Here is a 21,052-nt window from a genome sequence, read left to right on the forward strand (position 1 = left end):
TGGTCATTTTGGCAAATCCAAAAAAAGTTGGTTAAAATCGTATATTATAACTTTTTTTTTGTCACTGAGGCGATTTTCTCTAAAAAAAAAAGATATATGACAACAATAGAAGCTGTTTATGAAATATTTTCTTCCAATGCCATGAAATAATTTTCCAAGCATCTATAAATATTAATACATGACGAGTTGAATATTTTTAAGCAATGCGCACATGCCACATTTCAACAATATACAACAATCGGCTCTTTGTTTCAAGCATATATCAACACAAAAGTCTATTGCCTCAAGCAAAGGCATGAATCTTGGTTGTTAGGCAAGTGATGTCTTCAACTTCAACCTAAACTCAAACCTGACTTTCTTATAGGCATCATTACTTACTCTCCAATTACGTACAACACAACTACGGACTACGTGTACACAGCAAAATAGAAAAGACTAACCTACTGTCAGTGCGATGAGAGCAACACTACTGTTACATAACTGCAAACGTTGTCAAAGGGTTTCTACGGACATTGTACTTACACAGTACTAGTATGTACATGTTCATGGTTACATCAAATGTCCATGTTATCGAATATTTCACCATCTTCGGAACACAAGCTGTCAGCAAGAAATCCATCACCCACTAAATTACTGCCAGAAACAACATTTGGGAATGAGGCGTAAAGACAATCATGGAAAGCTTGTAAAGTATCATAAATATCTTGGAAAATACACCCACCTTAAGCAGCAAAAGCTGAAACTCACTACACGCTTTAATTTTCTGTTGTAGAAGAAGAAACTGAAGGACCATCTGAAATGTAAGTCCCCCAAGTGTTAATCATGGCAGAGTAACAAACCACTTGAGATTGAACTTTTACGGAAAAAAAGGGTATTACATTGCCCCTTTCTCCAGTAAGGGATCAGCATCAGAATCTGGATTATAGCTGTAAATTTCACACTCCGAGAGATCCACAACCTGCAGAACTTTGGTATTTTAGAACCGCCACTTGCTGAAACTTGCATTTAGCCTTTAGAAATTAAGCTCACCTCGTCTAGAGCCTTGTACAAAGTTTCCAAGAGTGAACTATCCCCATACTTCTCAATCCATTCCTGTCAATGATATAAAGCAGGAAACTTAAGCACAAGGCAAATCTACTTTTGTAAGGTTACACTTATCATGACCATATGAATGCTGGCAATCCCTTGTCTCCCATGATACAACCCTACTCCTCCCCAAACAAATGACAAATGGAGAAACCCACAGGGTCAATGTGCCATATACACCTAACTAAACCGGTGAACAACATAAGTATCCACAAGGACATGAGATACATGAGGATTACAACAATAGTAACTAAGGTAAATTATTCAAGGAAATCCAATGTTAAAGTGAACAAATGAAGATAATTGTGCTAATACCTTTGACGCTTCAAGCATGTAGGTTTCAAAAATCTGTTTAAAAGTTTCCCAGCTTTCCTCTGTGAAGAACTGGTGTGCTTTAACTGCACTGCAAACCATAGATGCACATGCCATACCATAATATAAGGGAACCATATCAAAACATGCATGAATATCAGTCTAAGCACTCAATCACACAACAATGACTTCAAATAGACAAATGAACCCATATAACCAGCAGAATTATAAATGGGAAATGGAGAGATTTGAACTCTCCTACAAGAGCGACAGTTGGCTGACTGTCTGTCAAAGCCTTTTGACAACACTCCCAATGCAGAGAAAAGGAGAATTAATAGCGGGTTGCCAAGTCGCCCAATAAGCTGACAGTGGCATTACCCATAATCCTCCTCTTAAGCTTTCTTTCAAAAAGAAGAATGTGCTGATGCAACACAAGATACAGAGATACCTTAAGTCATAATCTGGATACATGTGATAGAGGGTAAGCACCAAGTAGATCAATGTCTTCCGGCTGAAATGCACATGATAAAAAGCTGGTCAAAGAAATCTGAAAGATAAACTAAACTGCCTAAACCTAAATGTAATATTTACAACCTTGATTGGCTCAACAGGAATTCAACCGGTGAGGAGTCGGTATCTGAAGATTTCCCAAGATAGTCTAGGATCTGATATTAAACAAGCACCAGAAAACCCTCATCCCTCCAATAATAACCTTCTAGACCAAAAAGGAATCAAACATATGATATGTTGATCTCAAATGTACCTCATTTTCCAGACTGAGAGACAGTCTTTTATCTGTTCCTGAGTGTTTGCCTAAAAGCAAGAAAGAAACTGAGTTTGAATAAAATTTCTCCAAATTCTTCACGACAAATTATGTACCTAAACTTACAAGAATATGCTTCAAGGCTCCCTTTGATGGTGCGTTCACCAAGGTTTATTTCTCTCAAGAAATCATTTATTCTAGAAAATTGACAAGGGATTCATGTCAGAATTCAGGTTAGAAAGAAAATAGCAACTATTATTCAATTAGGTCTTTTCAATGATTGCAAATTACCGGTCTAGAGGAGTGTATTCTAAGAACTTCATGATAATTATATTCAGACAGGTTGTTGAATCTTAACGTCACAGATGCCAAACTAAGAGGTCCTGAAGCCAAAGGTAAGCAGGATTTATACACTGAAACTGTAATGTAGAAATTAATAGTAACAATGCATGCTGACTAATGACTATCACTTAAGGGATGCACACAATCAGATTGAAACACTTAGGGATGCAATTGCAAGCAGGATAAATATTTCAATGCAAGTCACAGTCAACTGGCTAAATAAAACCGTGAACCAATAAAAACCACAATTTCTTTTCAAGTATTTGTTCTTCATTTATAAAACACGCCCTGACTGATCTTGAGCATAGACATCAATCTCTCATCTCATTATTCTGAAAAGTAATAATAATAATTCCATTTTCCAAATCTATACACCATCCCAACCCATGAATCAAGTAGAATTCGGGGGGGGGGGGGAACTTTTAAAACCTTGTTAACTTAGAATTGTTTTGTTAATTTAGATCTGGGCAATGGGCCCTTCAGGTACTATATCTCCATATTGAATTGTGTCATTGTGTTTCAAATTTAATAAATTTGCAACTATAATTCAATTTCATGGGGTTTTACATAAAAATCAACGAAATAAAACATTTTATGGAATATTTTCTTGTTATAATTGATTTTTTTGTTGATTTTCCATTTTATTATGAAACCAAGAAAACTGAAAGTATAAGGGCAACATTCTATAAATTGAAATACAATGGGAAGATTCAGCATCGAGATCTATACTATAAGATTATCCTTAATCCCCTTTTCTAAAAAACAAGCGAAGTCAGATCTAAAACAGCGAAAAGTATGGAGACCCAATTAAACCAAACCCCAATTTTAATACGAACCGAACCAAAACGAATTACAAACATAGAATCAAATAAAAAAACAGATTTTGCAAATCAAATAATAAGAGCAATCACAACGTTGAGAAAAGGCGGACCTTACCTTTCGCTAATGTCCTCCGGTTTTGAATTTGAACGATGGTTTAAGAAGATGAGAGAGTCTGGAAAAGTTCGGGTCAAATGAGAACAGCTAAGGGAGACAGAAATAAATTGATGAATTTATATGGGTAATATACATACAGGTACTTGAACTTGGTTTCAATGGTCAATTTGGTAACTAAGATTTTCCAATTATGTGTGTGAACTTAGTCTCAAATTTTAATTTTATAACTAAGTTTTTTTTGTCCAAATAAGTACTTGAATTTGATTTTTTTAGTTCAAATTGGCACCTGAATTTGTCTTCATAATTCAAATAAATCATTTATGGTAAGGACCGTTTTCATTTCCATGTCAATATATAATTTATCCACTAAAATTCCATGTCATAAAATATGCTAATTGACCAAAACAAGGGCTTTTACGAATAAACATTAAAGACGAAGGGCTTATTTAAATACTCTACAAAAATACTTTAAGGGCTTATTTAAATAAGCACTTATAGTTTAAGGGTTTTTTAATACATAAGTCAAAAATTAGTTTTTTTGAAGGGAATTTTAAAATAACTTTCCTAATTTTAGGGGGTCAAGGTAGAATTATACCTTGAATTAATTCAAATTTTTATTACTTTAAAGGGATTTCAAAGCTATTTTTCCAATTCCGGGGAGCATGACCACTGCCTTCCATCTTATACCATGAGTGTTTTCCTTGGAGCTAATATTAAATTTCAATTGAGCAAATATAAATAGCAATTGGATAGGGTTATAATTTAATTGTTAAGTAATAAATTCAAATTAAAAAATTAAAAGGTTAACTTGTCTACTTTCAAAACTAAGAAAGATCTGAAAAGTAATTTGACCCAAGAAATTGGAGAGTCAAGGATCAATTTGCTTAATTTCAAAGCTAATGGGACCTAAAATGCAATAAAACTCCAAAACTTAATTTATGTATTTTCAATCTAAGGGCCATGATACAACGGGCTTTTTAAAAAAAAAATCTTCTGCAAATACTTGCGGCTTTATTGTGTAAGATATCTTGGTGGGATTAATAATTAAGAGTAATTATTCGATTGAGTTAAATAAAAATATTATAAGTTATTCGAGCTGATGCGTTTTATTTTATAATTCATAATTGATTTAAAAAAATTTCAAGTCAAAACACACACGCAATTCTCACGCTAATAAAAAAACCATAGAAATTCTACAACAAACAAACAGAAGGTATGAAAGGAGAGTGGAATGGCCAGCAGACAAATCTCCATACTTGGACCCTTATGCATTTGGATATTGAAGTCTTGTTCAAACAATTCTTATCGTCGGGTCGTTGAGAACGGACACAGATTTTATATTAGGAAGTGAATTTGAACTTAGAGAAACGAATTTAAATTTATAAAATTCTAGCAGTTGAAAAGTGATTTTCAATATAAAATACAAGGAGAAAATCTAAAATATATGATAATTTTCAGGGGACGACTATCCCATCCCGCCCATCGATCCATACCTGCTTATCATCCAATGCTTCAAATCCAATGGCATTAATAATTATCTGCACGATAACATATTTGAGAACGAAGTATTTCTTGGACTTTTTTTAGTGAGTTTCAGAAAATTCGATTCGATAAAAAATATAAATATTTTATATTAATTTTATTACGAATGACAATTGATAATGAACAACGATTAATCAACGATCGTGATAGATGGAGTTGGAGATTTTTTATAAAAAGATAATTGAAAATAAACAAGCATATTATCACATCATTAACACTTTAATAACTTAATAAAAGATTTAATAAAAGTTTAGTGTTAAAACTAAAATATTTTTAAATTTAATAATCAAAATCAATAAAAATGTTTATAAAATAATTTACCCTTAATTTTATTTACAGATTACTTGATGGGTTCTTCGTCTTTGTTGGTTTAATTCCGATGAAGCGGTGATGTTTAACAATCATGTCCGACATATAACAACAATTCCCCATCACATTTACAAGCAGTTTGCATAATTGCATGTGTAATTCCTTGTGTTTTAAACGAGAATTAAGCCATAAGAACAAAACAACATTTCATACAAAACTATAGAAAGAGGACATGTGTTTGAATTCCCAAAATCCATGGCATCTCCAGCATTCTCCGATGCAAACAGTAAGGGCTTAAACTCTTCTTCTTCCTTTTCAAATCCTTCCTCCAAACCTTATGGAGAAAAGGGTACATGAAAACTGGTTTTATGGAACGAAACAAATAAGAAAAAACAAGTTCAACTGACTTACCCTACATGAAACAAACCAGGTAATAGTTTGTTTTCCTTCCTTTTTCCACCCTTTTTAAAGGCAGATAAGGACGAGATCCTTCAAAACTTGGGAATTTGCATCATTCTAAACCCCAAAAGGAAAGGCAGATAAGGAATCCCCCCATTAAAAATAATGGATACCAGGAGCTTCTTGACAAATAGGTTCAATGTGAAATGAAGTTCGCACTAGTGTTAATATGGTGTTGTCTTGCTGAAGGGATCCTGCAATTACCAAAGAAATTAGAAAGGGAAGTGATGATTGAGTAGTTTTAATGTAGACACTTTGAATATAGATTAAATGTGATATGAAATTACCAGGCGATTCTTTTATCTTTTATGGAAAGCCGAAGATCACCCTTGCGGATCATCACCAGTCAAGTTTTTTGATCGGAGTTCGACGGCCTTCAGGTCTCGGAGATGTTGCAGGATTTCTTGGAGTAGATCCATCCCTTTGTCGCCTTTCTTTATGGAGCTCATGCAGTTCTTGAGGAATTCCTTGTCTTCTTCAAGAGCCTGTAACCTCTCGTAAACACGATCCACCTCTTCTTCAATTGCTAGTTTTTTGTGATCCAACTCCAATTCTGGACCTGCATATGCCTGCATTTCGACTGGTTCCAAACCCGATTCTCCTTGTTTTTCGTATATCGATCCTTCTTCATTATCCTCTGCATCCAGGAAAGGAAGGAGACTCTTTGCCATGGCAGCCATTGTTGTGCCATGGAAGCCATTATCTGTCCCATTACCTTCTTTGCTGCTCAGTTCATTACTGTCATCAAAACCATTAAACGAATCCTTTATTGATTTCAAATCCTCCATGAATTGATCATCCCCCATGGTTAATAACTTGTCTTCCAATGCCTTGAGCTGATCTAGGATGGACAGTCTCTCTTCCTCGAATTCGGTCAACGATTCATCGAGTGCACTTACATGGTTTAAACAATCCAGTGCCATTTCTTGGTTGCTTTCTTGGTTGCCAGAGAAGCTGCTGTCCTCATACTTGGCCTCACGGTTTAGGTCTAACGATATCTCATCGCTATCCTCCACATAGCTGCATGCAGCCGAAATTTTCCTACTTTCCGAATTTCCATCTTTGCTTAGCCTCATTGTCCTCATCCTTTCGTCGGTCTCGTAATCTAGAACCTTCTTTCGATAAAACTCCAATTCTTTCTCGAGTTCTTCATTCTCTTTCTCTCGTTTGATCATAAGCTCGTTTAGTAATTGAAGGGCCTCTTGGTCGTATTCCGATTGTTCTTCCATCATCCTCTGGTATTGCAATGCTTCCATCTGCATCGCCGCCTTCTCCTCTTGAAGCCTTGTTATCATAGCCATTGTCTGATTCGCAGCGATTGCCGAGGCACTCCTCTCTTCTTCAAGCTCTGCATATAAAGCACTCATTGCCTTTCTTTCAACTTTCAAGGAGGTTTTCAGCCTTTCAATGGTTTGAATCAGATCACCACTTTCCATCTCACTTAGTAAAGACTCCTCGATACCCGATTCACTTTTCTCGAAGAATTGCAGTTTCTTGTGCAAGTAATGCATAACTTCATGTGATGAAGTTGGAGTCTCGGGAAAAATTTCCTCCTCTGCTTCGTTGTTATGATTCGTTGGAACCAATAACCGAGCATCTATCCTCTCTCGATCGTCATCCATTGTGCTCTTCTCTTCATTGACACCTAGTGTCACACCAAGAATGGCTGCAGAACATATGTTACAAACATACATATTTACCATTCACAAGATCAAATGCTTGACCACAGTAATTAAGATAATAAGTACAGGCTTACCAACATTATGAATCTTGCTCGACTCAGGAGCATCAACACCTTTAGATTGAATCTGAAACTTTGAAAAGCTTTCTTCTTGCAAGCTTTGCAATGAAGGATCTGACCCTTGAACTTGAGGCAGATCAGAGTCTATAGTGCTTAGCAATGTCGTCTCGGATTTCGATGGCTCGGCCATTATATTAAGACCATCTTTGTCTAGTTGATTAGATCCTATAAATGAACACATTTAGTGGGGGTGGGGAAATACCTGTAACTTATAAGTACAATAAATCATGATAAGCAAATTAACTGTATAAAATTTTCATACCTATCTCCAGACTTTCGGTTTGGCTGGGACTGGTATTCTCTGCACTCTCAACAATAGCAAGCAATGGTGTCTCTTCAATCGAAGAATCAGTGTCGGTATCGTGCTGCTTTTCAGAGAAATAGTTTGAAGATGTCGATAAATCAACTAATTCAACAGGAACTAAACGATCCGAAACACATTTCTGATGATGCTGATCAATGAACTGCAGCATATAATCTCCTGCAAAACAAGGTACAGCGGTTCCACTTGTAATACTACCAAGATGCTTCTCTGCAACGTTCATGGTGTCTGATTTGTCATCTTCATGGACATCCTTTTCAACATCAGAAAGCACCTGTTGTTCAACCGTAGCCCTTTGATCGTTCCCGTCATCATCATCATCCTGGTCGTTGAGTTTAATCTCGATCATATCCTCACCGTCTTTGGACTGATCATCACTTTCACTGCCATCACCATCGTCTTCAATCGCTTCAATAATCAAACTCCCTTTGTCTGCATAATCCAAAGCACCCCAACTAGGCTTGAACAAGAAATAAGGAGGACGGAGCTTGCTGCTGCCATTGCAACAAGAACAAGGAACAACGTTACCGCCATCGTCGACTTTGTGATCGCTACTCACCCAAGAAATGAAAGCAATCCCCCTCGTCATTCCTTTTCCATCACTAGGACTTGGCCTAGAAGCCAAGCATTCCTCGCACATAAGATGCGTCTCCGCTAGTTTCCCATGACTCGAACAGTAACTCAATCTCGAAATCTCCGAACCATGTTTGTCACAGACAAGATCCCGGTAAGAGCTCGAGTTGTTGTTGTTGTTGTCGGGTTCCAGGGCATGATCCAGTCTAGAACACCAGGGACACGGTGGTTTAAGGCCAAAATAATTGGCGAACTTTGTAATCAAGTAAGTGAACAAAGAGTTGAGTAAAAGGAGGAAGATGAGGACCCATTCAAGCAGTGCGTAGACTAAAATGACGATGATTTTGCTGGTGTGTTTATGCAAAAAACTTGCGAACTTGTTGCCAGCGGCCATGGGGTGGTTGCTATTGTCTTATTGCTATTAACTGAAACACAAAATCAGATGAAAAGAAAAAGAGAATAAAAAAACAAAACATAAACATGTTTGCTAAGGGTTCGAGTCTTTTTTTGCTATTGTCATTTTTCTTATACATTTTAGCAGGTACACTACACTACCAACTAAATTAAGACAGTGTATAAACAATTGTATTTGTTATGTCTGAAGTGTAAACTCCGAAGAGAGAAGAGTGAGATGATAAAAGCAAAGAGTGGGTGAGGGCCCACTTACATTTGATTTAGGCAGAGCATCACGCGCAAAATATGGCCCACCATCCTCCGCATGTGAGTAGGGTGTGCGGGCCATTTTCATGTATTATTAGCTGTTGGCCCACAACAATTACTTTTCCCCTTAGACAGGCAAGCGCTCTTCAACATTGAAATTTTTTAAGGGGAGAATGCCAACCTATTCAACCATAATTGGCTCCATTGATTTCTATTATTTTTTTATTAATTTAGGATAAATATAAAATAACATACGTTTAAAGGTAATTCTCAATTATTTGACATTAAACGCTTACCCTCTTGATATTCTTAATGCTCAAACTCGTTATCTTAAGAAATAACAATAATTCTTTTACCACTGAGATCGCTTGGTTTGTGTTAATTTCTATTACGTTAAAATTAGGAAAATAGAATATAATTTATTTATAAACTTAATTTGGACAAAATATTTATAAGATTTATGATCATGGATGGATATAAAATTTTTCATTATATATGTAAATTTTAAAACTTATATTAAAAAATTAAATTTTTAAATTTTTAAAATTTTATAAATAATAAATTAAATCATTAATAGAAAATATAACCACACCCCAATATCCCTTCTAAACTTATTTATAATACTCAATGTCCAAATTCAATAAGCATGGAAGATATAGTTTTATGAAACTCTCCAACTTTTTGGACATCTTTTATGCTTTCGCCTTTATTTTGTGCGACCTTATCGATGTAAAGGAAACGTCCACACCTTTGGCTAATACCAGATCTTCTTTTAATACGTTAATCTTGCTTCATGAGACTTAGGTCAATTTGATATAGATTTTTTTGAAGAATGACTTTTAAAAGTTTTGTAAAAACGAAATTTTAAAAATGTTATATAGAAATATAATTTAAAATTTAATTTTTTGGAATTGATGTTAAAAATCAATTTAAAAAGATAAAATATTCATTATATACGTTATGTTGTAAATTAAAAATATAACATTTAAATTATATTTACATTTATATACGAATCATCAATTTAAACTATAATAAATTCAAAAAAAATTATTATTATATGGATGATATCAATTTAAATATAATAAAAATATAAATAAAAATATATTTTATATAACTCATTATTAATATTTTAATATATAAATTTTGAATTTTATTTATTTTTAAATAATTAAAATAAATTATTAAAAGTAATAAACTTTTAAGGATTTTAGTATTAAATTATTAAAATAAAATATAAACACATAATTGAGTGTAGCCCATGTATTAGTAAGGGTAAAATTATAATTTGCTTTAAAATGCAAAGTTTAAAATGAAAAAGTTAAAAATCTTAACTTTTGCGATTTGTTTAAAATCATCATTTTTATTTCAAAATTTTTAAATTTTTTATCTGTTTGACATTAGTTTTATGATCGAACATTTTAATTAAAACTGTTTTACCAAACGGATCCTTAGTTTTACCCGTGTCTAATTCGTGAATTTTGAAACGTGTGTAACAACAACTTAATGGGTACTTATTTTGGATTTACTTGTTTTGATTGATTAATTATATTTTACGAATACACGTTTATTTGAATTTAAAGAAGAAAATTTGTAACAAACCCTAAAACTTTTCAAGGAAAAAAAGGGGTTGGCATAGTGTAAAGGTGTTAACAGTGGGATTAGTTATAAAGAAAAAGCTTGGGATTCTATTTGGTTTTATAATTAAAGCGCAAGTGCAGGGAATGATGTGTCAAACAGTGGCAGACACTATGGGAACCCTAAAAGAACAAAGAAGATTAAAGTGGAAAAAATTATGGGACTTTGATCATATAATACATCCACCGTATAATTTCTCTAACTAGGTTTATTATTGGTCTGAAGGCGCTGTGCACTCCTGAGATATTCTCAATTTGTCTGAAGACGTCATGTAGTCGTAAAATCTTTTTCATTTACCTGAAGACATCATGCAATCGTGAAATCTTCATATTTAATTTAAAGAAGCGTAGAGCACGTGCCATCTTAAAATTGATATTGTTTAACTCACCCTAAATAAAAAAATAATCCCCAAAAAAATATTATATTAAGAATTAAAAAAACCTCACTTACATTATCTTAATCATTTTACCGAAATTTGATGGTGACATGAGAACCCCTTCCTTTTCATTTTTTATGGTACAAGATGATGTTGCTGTCATGGTCCCTGTCTTTTGCTTTCTTCTTCTCCCCCTTTTTGGCCCAAAATTGTTTCTTTAATTAACAAATCGTATTCGATCAAATTAATAAGACAAAATAAAAAATTATGTGAACCATTCTAATATCAGGAACCGAGTAGAAAAACCAACGATTCAATCGGTTTTGTCTTTCTTTAATTATTTTTTAAAATTTTTATTTGATTATTATTTGAGTAATGATTTAATTAATTTAATTAGCTGATCCTATTCTCATATGTAATGGGATAAGGGGTACGGTAGTAGCCTACCCCCAACGCCAGGCTGAGAGCAGCTTCCGTGGAAGACCTCCGTTATGAAATGCCCTCAGTAAAACTCGATCTCACGACCACAAGGTTAATTAATTGAATTGATTAAATAAATAAATTAGTGATTTAACTAATTCAAGCATAGATTCTATCTTTCTTAATCATTTTATTTGAAAATTTATTTTTGGATTTGAAAATCACTTTATATTTGTCGTGTAATTAAAATCAAATTTCACATTAACCGACGTAATCATAAGATTTTAACAAAGTTAACATTGGGACTAAAGTTTCCAACTGTAAAGGAGATTTGATTTGATCGAAATAGTCTAAAAGATTACATATCTAAATTGCGGGAATTTGAGCTATTCCATGAGTGCTACCTTATAAGCAATGAGACGAGCTTTGCACATTGCCTCCAATGGCAACACCTTAGGCATTGTGGTTCCAAACCTTGTGCCATATCGATTTCTACCCCCACTAACCCTTTCTGATATGATCTTATCTAGCATCAATTTTCTCCTTGACTTGATCACATCATTGAAATTCACCAAGATTGATTCTAAGAGAATACTACCTTCATATTTTATTTGCTCGTTCATTCATTATATCTTATCATATGTTTACATTTATATCCTAAGATATGTTTATCATATGATCATCATTCGTTATGTTATATGATATGCATACTATACGGTTGTCATGCGTGACATATGTTACCACATCTTTATTTAACTTAATTCATGCATTTTCCATGTTACACATTGTTAATCTAGCTTATCATATCATTTGTACTTATATCTTATGCGTACAAAAAGCATTCATTACATTTCCTAGCTCATTTATATATAATTCATTGTTTTCATCCTTTACTTAGGTGCATTGGAAGCTAAAGTAAGCTATGGAAGCTCAGGGACAAAGAATATAAGCTATAGCAACTCATATTTGTTCATGGACGTGTAATGTAACATCCCAAAATAAGGGATAGTGACTAAAATGTAAGTTTTGAAATTTTGAGGTCTAATTTTGAAAAAAAATAAAAAGTTTGGGGGACTTATTTGGGAATAATTTGTGAAGGATTATTAGTAAATATTAAATGAAGTAAAGGGTAAATTGATCTTTTCACAAGAAAGATTTTTATCTTTATTCTATGGGATATAAAACACGTGGAATTGTGTAGGAAAAAGAAAGATTTCTCCAGAGAACTCTTCTTCTTCTTCTCCAGCCGTGAGTGACCATAGCTAAGGTAAGCTGGTCTCAAGCTGGTTAATTTTTTCGTTTTAAAGTTTTTTTTGATTCTTGGAGTGATGGAAAAGCTTAAGATTGCTTTAAACTCAAAGAGGATTAAGTTATGTAAGATTGAAGGTAAAGAGTTTTTAAAGGAATTATTGAGATAGAGTTAGTAAATAAGTTTTGCAGTGAAATTTGACTTGTCAAGGATCTAACTAAGAAATTCGGAGTGTTAGAAATGAATTTGGAACATGTTGATTTATTGGCTTGATTATTGAATTCAAGTGTGTATGTAGGATACTGGATATTAGGATGAATTAAAGTGATATAAGTTGATTTGAATAAGTATAGTTAAGTCTCAAGGGTTAAAAGGAGGTTATGGAAGAAGAATTAAGTGAGTTTGGTAAGATTTTCGGGCTAAAGAAGTGTATTATGGGCTAGGGGTGTGATACTTCAAAGAGAAAATAAGTGATTATTAAGGTATGAGTATCGATATTGGTTGAATGAGTATTGATACCCTAAGGTAGAAATTTATGAATTGTTCATGGGGTATCGATACCTGGGAAGGTAGTATCGATACCAAGAGTACCGATACCATAAGGTCAGTATCGATACTCATTTTCAAAATAAGGATTTCAAATGTTAAAAGGGTATCGATACCCAAGCTTGGTATTGATACCATAGTTAGGGAAGTATCAGTACCATTCATGGGGGTACCGATACTACTCAAAGTGGAAATTGTATTAAGCCTTTCTTTTGGTCTAAGAAATTATCGAATCATGAGAATTGGAATGTTGATATGTATATTATATGTATGATTGTGTAGATATCGATTGAGAGCAAAGTCCGGATAAGTCGACAAGTATTAGGCATCGAGAAAAAGATAAGAGAACGGTATTAACTGGTGAGGCCAGGTGAGTGCTTATTATTAGGAATATTGATACATGGAAAGTAGACTTATGATAAGTTTATTTTCACGATTTTGAATATAGAAATGGATGAATTAAAGTATAGTTATGACTAGGTAATTATATGAATGTGCATGATATGTATTATATGTTATGTGATATGTATATGTTATATATTTTTTTATATGATGATGATCTATGTGTCTATATGAATATATGATAAAATCCATGTGATATAATGAATGTGAAAAATGTGACAATGAGATATGAAACTATATGAAAAGATTATATGAGCTATGTGAAATTAAATGATGAGAATGATATGACAAGAAGTTATAAGAGCGTATGTTTATGAGAAGATATAAGAACAAGTTATAAGCCATGTGATATGTGAATTATAAGAAAACGTTCTACGTGTATATATGAATATGTGAAATGATAAATAATAATGCCCATGTTATGTGTTATGAGAGCTAGGGGTATAGTTGGCATGCTAAGAGTCGAAGGTTCTAAGTGGTCCTTCGGGACATATATGTAATCCTTTGGAACATATATGCGGTATTTCGGTACACTTATTTGGTCCATTGGAATATGTATATGGTTCTTAAGGAGTGGTCCTTCGGGACATATGTGATATGTGGTCTTTCGGGACATATGTGATATGTGGTTCTTCGGGACAAATTCTAAGTGCCCCTAGTGGGAATTATACGAGTTGTGGTGACAGCATATGTACACAACCTCTATGTACTCACATATCTTTAGTTCTCAGATGTGTACATGGGCTAATAGAAGATAATATAAATAAACTTAGTATGATTATATGTTTGTTTCGCTGTGAAGTGATATATGTGATATGATGAAATGTATATGGCTTGGTTAAGTGATAACTCCGTAAAAAGACTATTTTTAAGGCCTTTTCAACTTAAGTTATTGTTTGTTTAAGGGTACATATAGGTCATTTTAGATGTATGTAGCAGCATATAATTGCATTTTTTGTGGTTGTGTTATTTTATTTTATTAAGGTGCTATATGAAGAGGAAGGTGTGGTTTTTAGTATGTGTAGGAAATAACAAGAAAAATAGGCGAGCTGGGAAGTAATGTCACGGCATCACACGTTGCTGAACTTGAAATGATAGTTGTAACAGCTTGCTAGGGGACCACTGACACCTGGAGGATAAGGTTCATGCACAAAATGTGATTCTAGGGGTATGAGGGGTATTTTGCACCCAACAATATCCCAACAACCTCATCATTACCCCTAGATATTTTTATTATATTACACCTCACAAGAGAGAGTGTGGGGGAAAAAAAGATACGCATATTGTAGCAGAAAAATCATATTTTTATTTTCCCTTTTCCTTTCTTTTTCCTTGGTTTTCCTCCATTGATAAAGCTTCAAGGAGTGGCGAGCTAGGCGCCGAGAGAAGCTAGCGAGGTAAGACGGTTTGTGGTAGCCGAGGAGACCTCCGGTGGCGCACGTCGAAGGCTCTTTCTCACTTCCCTTTGCTGTTATTTTATTTATTTTATTTGTGGGTTGTTGGAACGAATATGTTGTGGATTTTTCTATGGATATTTTGAACCCCACCATGAATTAACTTATTTGGTGGTGGTTGGTTTAATGGATGTTTTAACTTTATTTTAATGGTATATTTAAGTTTATTTTGGTTCTTTATTTGCTTTGCTTATGAATGTTTCACCATCTAGGCTTGTAAGAGGCATGGAAATGTCCATTTCTTAGATGAAGGTTAGGTGTTCGGAAGAATCCTAAGCTAAAAATACTTGTAAGTAATCGGAAGAAACGCAAGACAAGATCCTCATAAGCAATGGGTTATAGTATTTTCAAGGGACTTTGAACCGGCCTAGGAATATTATAACCTAATCCCTTAGATCTCGGAAGAGACTGTCCAACATCGTTGAGTGAGAGCAGATGCCTTGGCATCCTATTCTGTTAGGTCCCTGTGAGAACATTTTAGGAAAGCCCTGTCGAGTAAGTAAAGACCAGATAGCTTAAATCTGCCTGAGAGATCAGTTTAGTATTCTTAGATCAATCCTTACCATTCATTCCATTGAAAGCTTGTCACGTGAGGATTATCTTCTTTTTATTTTATTTATCTTTTATTTATTGTTTTTACCATTTTTCATTGCCTTGACATTTCATCATTTCCAACATTAATATATGTTCTTGCCATTGCATTTCCATTTGCTATACCATCACACCATCAATCCACATTCACCAGCATACACATATCCATTGTCGTGACATTTGTATATATCATGACTAACTATACTTAGATAGAATAGTGCATAAACTTTACTCAATATCCTTCCAATCCCTGTGGAGACGATACTCACTCATCACTTTATTACTTGAGTGATTGTGTATACTTGCACATTATTTGCGTATATTTGATAGTACTCACAACACGCAAACATTAAGAATGTTAGATACAAGAGCATATGACTAAGAGCTAAGAATGAAAATAAAGCTAATAATGATAAGAGTAATAATAAGGATAATGAGATGTTATGAATATGTAAGTATTTATGCTTGATGCATAATGTGTTTTATAATTGGCATGATTACATGAAGTGTACATAGTAGGGATTAGTATTTATATGTTATATTTAAGTTAATTTATGCCTCACTAAGTCATCGAATTAGCGTGTGAGTGTTTCACACGTAGGTTCGAGAAGATATAAGGAGTTGAGAGGAGCAAGTCAGGTCAGTTCTCCTTACCGAAGGTCTTATCAGCAAAGAAATTGATATGATTATGTATTTTGGTATATTGAACGTAGTTTGCATGTACTAAGAGATTTGTATTGGATATGCTCTGATAGGCTTTGTAAAACCAAATGTTTTAAATTAATGCAGTTTATTCAGTTTTATTTAAATATGAAATTGAAATTCTTTAGTTATTTTATAAAAAGAAACAGTTTGAAAAGTCAATGTGACACCTCGAACTCGAATCCGGGTCGGATACGAGTTAGGGGTGTTATATGTAATGTTCGCTCAACTAGCTAAAAATAGCTTAAAAGATAGTAAATGAGTTGAATGGGAGATGAACTTAACTGACATGAAGTTGAGTCTAGCTGGAGAGGAGCTAAGTCTAGGGAGCTGACAAGTGATGCTAGGCTAGTTGGAGAACTAGGAGTGACACTAGGTACCTAGCTAGCTATCTTAACTGCCTAACTAGCTATACCCCCTACCTAGTTAGCTACCAAGTCAAGCCACCTAACAAGGGACCGTGTGTTGCCCATGTGCATCAAGTTGGCGCCAAACACCATAGGGACACCACCCTTTAGCCTGGAGATGCATCATTCACTCAAGCATCATGTGCATTCAGTTTATGAGTCATTTGCCTTCATTTTAGCACCCAAATTGATTCCAAAGCATCCAAAACACTCCATTAGCCGAACCAACACCTAACCATTCAGACTAAGGCATGAATATTTATTAAAAATCATGAATCTTCATAAAAATATGTGTTTTCAAGGAGATATTCACACTTGGCCGAATTTGTCCAATGCTTTTAGGTTTAAGGACATCATTTATCATTAAAACATCATGTATTATCATAAAGGACACCACTTAGTTGAACCATTACATGGTTATTCATCCATGTCCTTTGAATTTTTTTATAAATTGTCAATGCCTTGGCATTTGTAAGGCATACTTTTTTCATATCAATATACTTATGAGATTTTCTCTCTTTCTAGTTCTTTGAGATCTATATCGACTTATCAAGTGCTCTTGTTCTTGTGGTATCACTTATCTCTATTCTACCTTGATATTTACGGTTCCTAGGTCTTTATACCTAGTGGTTCAAAGTCCTTGAACACCACCCCTCAAGATAACTATAAGGTCTAGGGTTCAGCTTTAATATAGCTTAGTTTGATTCCTTATACTTGAGATACTATCTTCATTTTTCACCACCATTACCATACTTCTTTCTTCCCTCACCATATATCCATACCGCCCAACTATACTTCTTCATATCCTTTAAACATATTTCCATCTTCATCTTCATTCCGCTGTCATTTCTATCTTTCATCTTATTCATTACATTAAACCCTTTTGTATGAGCCTTTTCTTATTGCAGGAACATTTGCTGCCTTCCTAGGTTCAACAATCAAAGTGTAAGCCTTACCTTCATCAAGTGGAATAGGGCGTGCATGTATCACTTTCCCATTGATCAACGATCCCAATGTTAACCCCACAATTCATATTGCCAAACCAACTCCGGCTCGACTCCCCTTTATCATTTTTGAACTTATTTAACTTGAAACTCATCTGATTGTTACATAACTCAAGGTCCCTATGAACGACCCATGCATTAATAATCATAACTATGTCATGTGGCACGTCGTAATCGCATATCTTGCGATCAGATTATGTCATGTGAGAGTAGAAGTGGACTCTGCTGGGTGCACCCAAAGGATCTAGTGTATTATGGTTTAAGGTATGGAAGCTTGGGAACGTCAGCTTCGTCCATCAAAATTTGTTGCCCAATTTCACAATAATATAATATCAAAATTAACCCTCCATTGTTTATCAAAGTATTCATTTTAGCTTTTTTTGGAGTATTTTGACCCGCAACTTTTCATTTTAGGAAAAAAGGCCCTAACATTTGATGGAATATTTACTTAGGCCTTTATTATTTTTTTTCCTAGAGCATTTTGACCCCCAATATTTCATTTTTGAGTAGAAAGACTCCTATTTTAGAGTGTTAATTGAGCATTAACAAAGGGTTTTCATCTTTGGAGGGAACTTTTTGTCTCAAAATAAAATGGTGGGATCAAAATACTAAAAAAATATAAGCCAAAACGAACCTTTTAATAAACATTGAATGGGCTAATTTTGATATTATGCGTTTCCGAATCTATTTCGGCTCTAACTTTGGTTAACACGTGCGGGGAGTTATGAGGCTCAGCTTGGTGCAAAGAAAGACTAATGAATCGTAGTCGTCCCCGATAAGAATTGAAACTCTATAATTTTACTAACCTAATAAGAATTGCAAGATTAATTTAAGGTAAAAATGTTTTGGGGCTAAAATTAACCATGCAGGGAATTGACTTGTTCATGGGCCAGACCTAATCCAGAAGGGGTTCAATGTTTTGTCCAAGTGTAGTCTAGATTAATTTTTTATTTTTTAGTAAAAAACTTTAACGAATAATTTTAAATTATTCAATATATTTAAAATTAATCATTTACATACTTTAATATCTAAATATAATAGTATTCAATCATGAATTGTTGAGATAAATTTTTAATCAATTAATTATCAAATGTAATATGCAAGAGATGGTTGGTATTTTTGTCTAAACATATTATATTCACGATTTTTTTATTCTTGTGGTCTAAAAATTGCCAAAAATAAACTAGGGGTTGAATTTAATTTTTAATTAAGTTGAGTTTATTGTTAAAATCTCTATAACAAACAATTAAAATTTGTTAATTGATATCTCTTCTTTTTCGTTTTACACGAGTAAAATTTTTAGGATAAACTACATGGGTGAACACTAAACTATTGTCCATTTTCATTTTGATCACTAACTTTTTGATTTGATCAATCAAACCACCCTACTATTTAAATAATTCAATCAAGTCACTTGTCGTTAATTTTTAATGGAAGTGGTGATGTGCAGTTAATAAAATTTTCATAATTATATATTTGGTCCTTAATATTTATAACGTATTTAGTCACTATTTTAATTCAATTAAATAAATTTAACCCTCTAATTCGGCGGTGTCATTATATGATTAAAGGGTTAATTTAATTAATTTTAATTAAATAAATTTCCACCAACCAAGTGGTGACACGTTTCACCACCTGTGTAAAGGGAAAACATATTAAAATATAAGTGAACTTGGGGATTCAAACCATGGACCACTAGGATCCCTCAGTATGTCTTTATCGTTGGACCAAGCTATCATACAATATCTATGGTTTGTGTCACGCCTGATTGGTGAGAACATTTATTTAATTAAAACATTAAAATTAACTAAATTAACCTCTAATCATATAGTTACATGTGACACTTTCTGATTGTAGGGTTAAATTTTTTAATTAAATTAAAATGGTGACTACATTGATAGAGGGAGTAAACATTAAGGATCAAATATATAATTATGCCAAATTTATTATATGTCACATCACTACCTCCTTTAAAAAATAACTGATAATGGCTTTATTGAAGTATTTAAATAGTTAAATGGTCTAATTGATCAAATCAAAACATTAATAGTTAAAATGAAGACAATAGTTTAGTAATCACCCTTGTAGTTTACCCACATTTTTAACTCTCCCTTAATTAAAAAATACTAAATTGAATTTGTCAACGATTATTTAAGTAAGATAGACAATATTTTATGTGTCTGTTTCACAGAGTCAGAAGAGTGTAAGCAAGCAAAATTAATCAGTTTTAGGAAACTTAATTGGTGCAGATATTCAGTCGAATAATAATGATTTCAACGCCGCTATTTTATTCCCTGGGTTTGTGGGTGATTGACGCGTGTATGACGTTACAGATTTTTTACAGGTCAAATTATGATTTTATGCCTCTAATATGCTTAATTTTGAAAGTTACCATTTTAGTTTTATTTTTATTTAATTTAATCCCTCTTGTTTTATCAAATTTGAGGTTTTTTTAACAATGGCAACTGAGTTTCATTAATAAAAATGGAAGAATTAAAATTACAACACATATAAAGAAAAAATTGTAGACAATAGTCATCAAAAACTCATACATAAAACAAAAATATTAAACTCAAAGATACAAAGAGATTAAAACCTTCCAAACATCAAAACAATTTAGTAACATTCATAAAACTCATTGTCTCTGTCATACGAGATGCTTTACAATGTGATATAGGAGTGGTGAGCGAACCAAGCAATTCGACAGACTGTTCCGGTATACAATTTTGATTAAATACACAAACGATCATTTACAAAAGAGATGATTTGACACTACGTGACTAATGACAAGCCAATTAGAAAATAAATGCCGTGAGGATCTTTGTGGAAGCAACAACACGACCACAAAAGTATGCGAAAAACTTATCGAAAATCATAAGGAACGTACCACAAGAGTAGAAAAAATAATTTGAGGTTTTTATTTTTATTTGGGTTTGAATAAAGAATTATGTATTTTGAATCATGTTGGGTTTGTTGAACTATTAAAGTTTTAAGTTCTAATGACAATTTTTTTACTCTCAAAATTTTCAGAGAAAATAATTTTAACTTTTATTTTTTCTTTTTAAAATAAATTAATAAAAATAAAAATAATAAATTTATTAAATTGATATTAGTTCTTTTGTTTTTCAACTAATGTTAACAGAATATTTTTTCCTTTTAGG

General features: G+C 33.3%; 2 protein-coding genes across 3 annotated transcripts; both read right to left on the reverse strand.

The window, feature by feature from the left end:
* Positions 1 to 230: 230 nt before the first annotated feature.
* On the reverse strand, positions 231 to 3,525 carry LOC120152447 (repressor of RNA polymerase III transcription MAF1 homolog). Of its 2 annotated transcripts, none has more exons than XM_039164668.1 (11): positions 3,440 to 3,525; positions 2,453 to 2,544; positions 2,288 to 2,358; positions 2,162 to 2,211; positions 1,993 to 2,063; positions 1,847 to 1,909; positions 1,402 to 1,489; positions 1,030 to 1,092; positions 879 to 958; positions 722 to 793; positions 231 to 633 (listed from the first exon to the last, which is right to left on the reverse strand). In XM_039164668.1, the coding sequence occupies exons 2-11, from the start codon at positions 2,482 to 2,484 to the stop codon at positions 555 to 557; spliced, it is 669 nt and encodes a 222-aa protein (XP_039020599.1). In that variant the 5' UTR covers positions 2,485 to 2,544; positions 3,440 to 3,525; the 3' UTR covers positions 231 to 554. The 2 variants fall into 2 exon arrangements, with proteins under 2 accessions (XP_039020599.1, XP_039020601.1); XM_039164670.1 differs by having other exon boundaries at positions 3,435 to 3,488.
* Positions 3,526 to 5,392: 1,867 nt separating this feature from the next.
* LOC120152197 (myosin-binding protein 2-like) lies at positions 5,393 to 8,945 on the reverse strand. Its single transcript, XM_039164468.1, has 4 exons — positions 7,813 to 8,945; positions 7,506 to 7,715; positions 6,037 to 7,415; positions 5,393 to 5,943 (listed from the first exon to the last, which is right to left on the reverse strand). The coding sequence occupies exons 1-3, from the start codon at positions 8,837 to 8,839 to the stop codon at positions 6,073 to 6,075; spliced, it is 2,580 nt and encodes an 859-aa protein (XP_039020399.1). The 5' UTR covers positions 8,840 to 8,945; the 3' UTR covers positions 5,393 to 5,943; positions 6,037 to 6,072.
* Positions 8,946 to 21,052: the final 12,107 nt, after the last annotated feature.

Source organism: Hibiscus syriacus, unplaced genomic scaffold, assembly GCF_006381635.1.
Source record: "Hibiscus syriacus cultivar Baekdansim isolate YM2019G1 unplaced genomic scaffold, ASM638163v2 tig00111088_pilon, whole genome shotgun sequence".
Classification (NCBI taxonomy): domain Eukaryota; kingdom Viridiplantae; phylum Streptophyta; class Magnoliopsida; order Malvales; family Malvaceae; genus Hibiscus; species Hibiscus syriacus.

Coding starts and splice junctions, on each gene's coding strand:
- LOC120152447 (XM_039164668.1), bottom strand. CDS start 2,484: ATGAAGTTCTTAGAATACACTCCTCTAGACCG. Junction 1,093..1,401: donor ACATGCTTGAAGCGTCAAAG/GTATTAGCACAA, acceptor TATCATTGACAG/GAATGGATTGAGAAGTATGG. Junction 959..1,029: donor TGTACAAGGCTCTAGACGAG/GTGAGCTTAATT, acceptor AAAGTTCTGCAG/GTTGTGGATCTCTCGGAGTG.
- LOC120152197 (XM_039164468.1), bottom strand. CDS start 8,839: ATGGCCGCTGGCAACAAGTTCGCAAGTTTTTTGCATAAACACACCAGC. Junction 7,716..7,812: donor AACCGAAAGTCTGGAGATAG/GTATGAAAATTT, acceptor GTTCATTTATAG/GATCTAATCAACTAGACAAA. Junction 7,416..7,505: donor GAGCAAGATTCATAATGTTG/GTAAGCCTGTAC, acceptor TATGTTCTGCAG/CCATTCTTGGTGTGACACTA.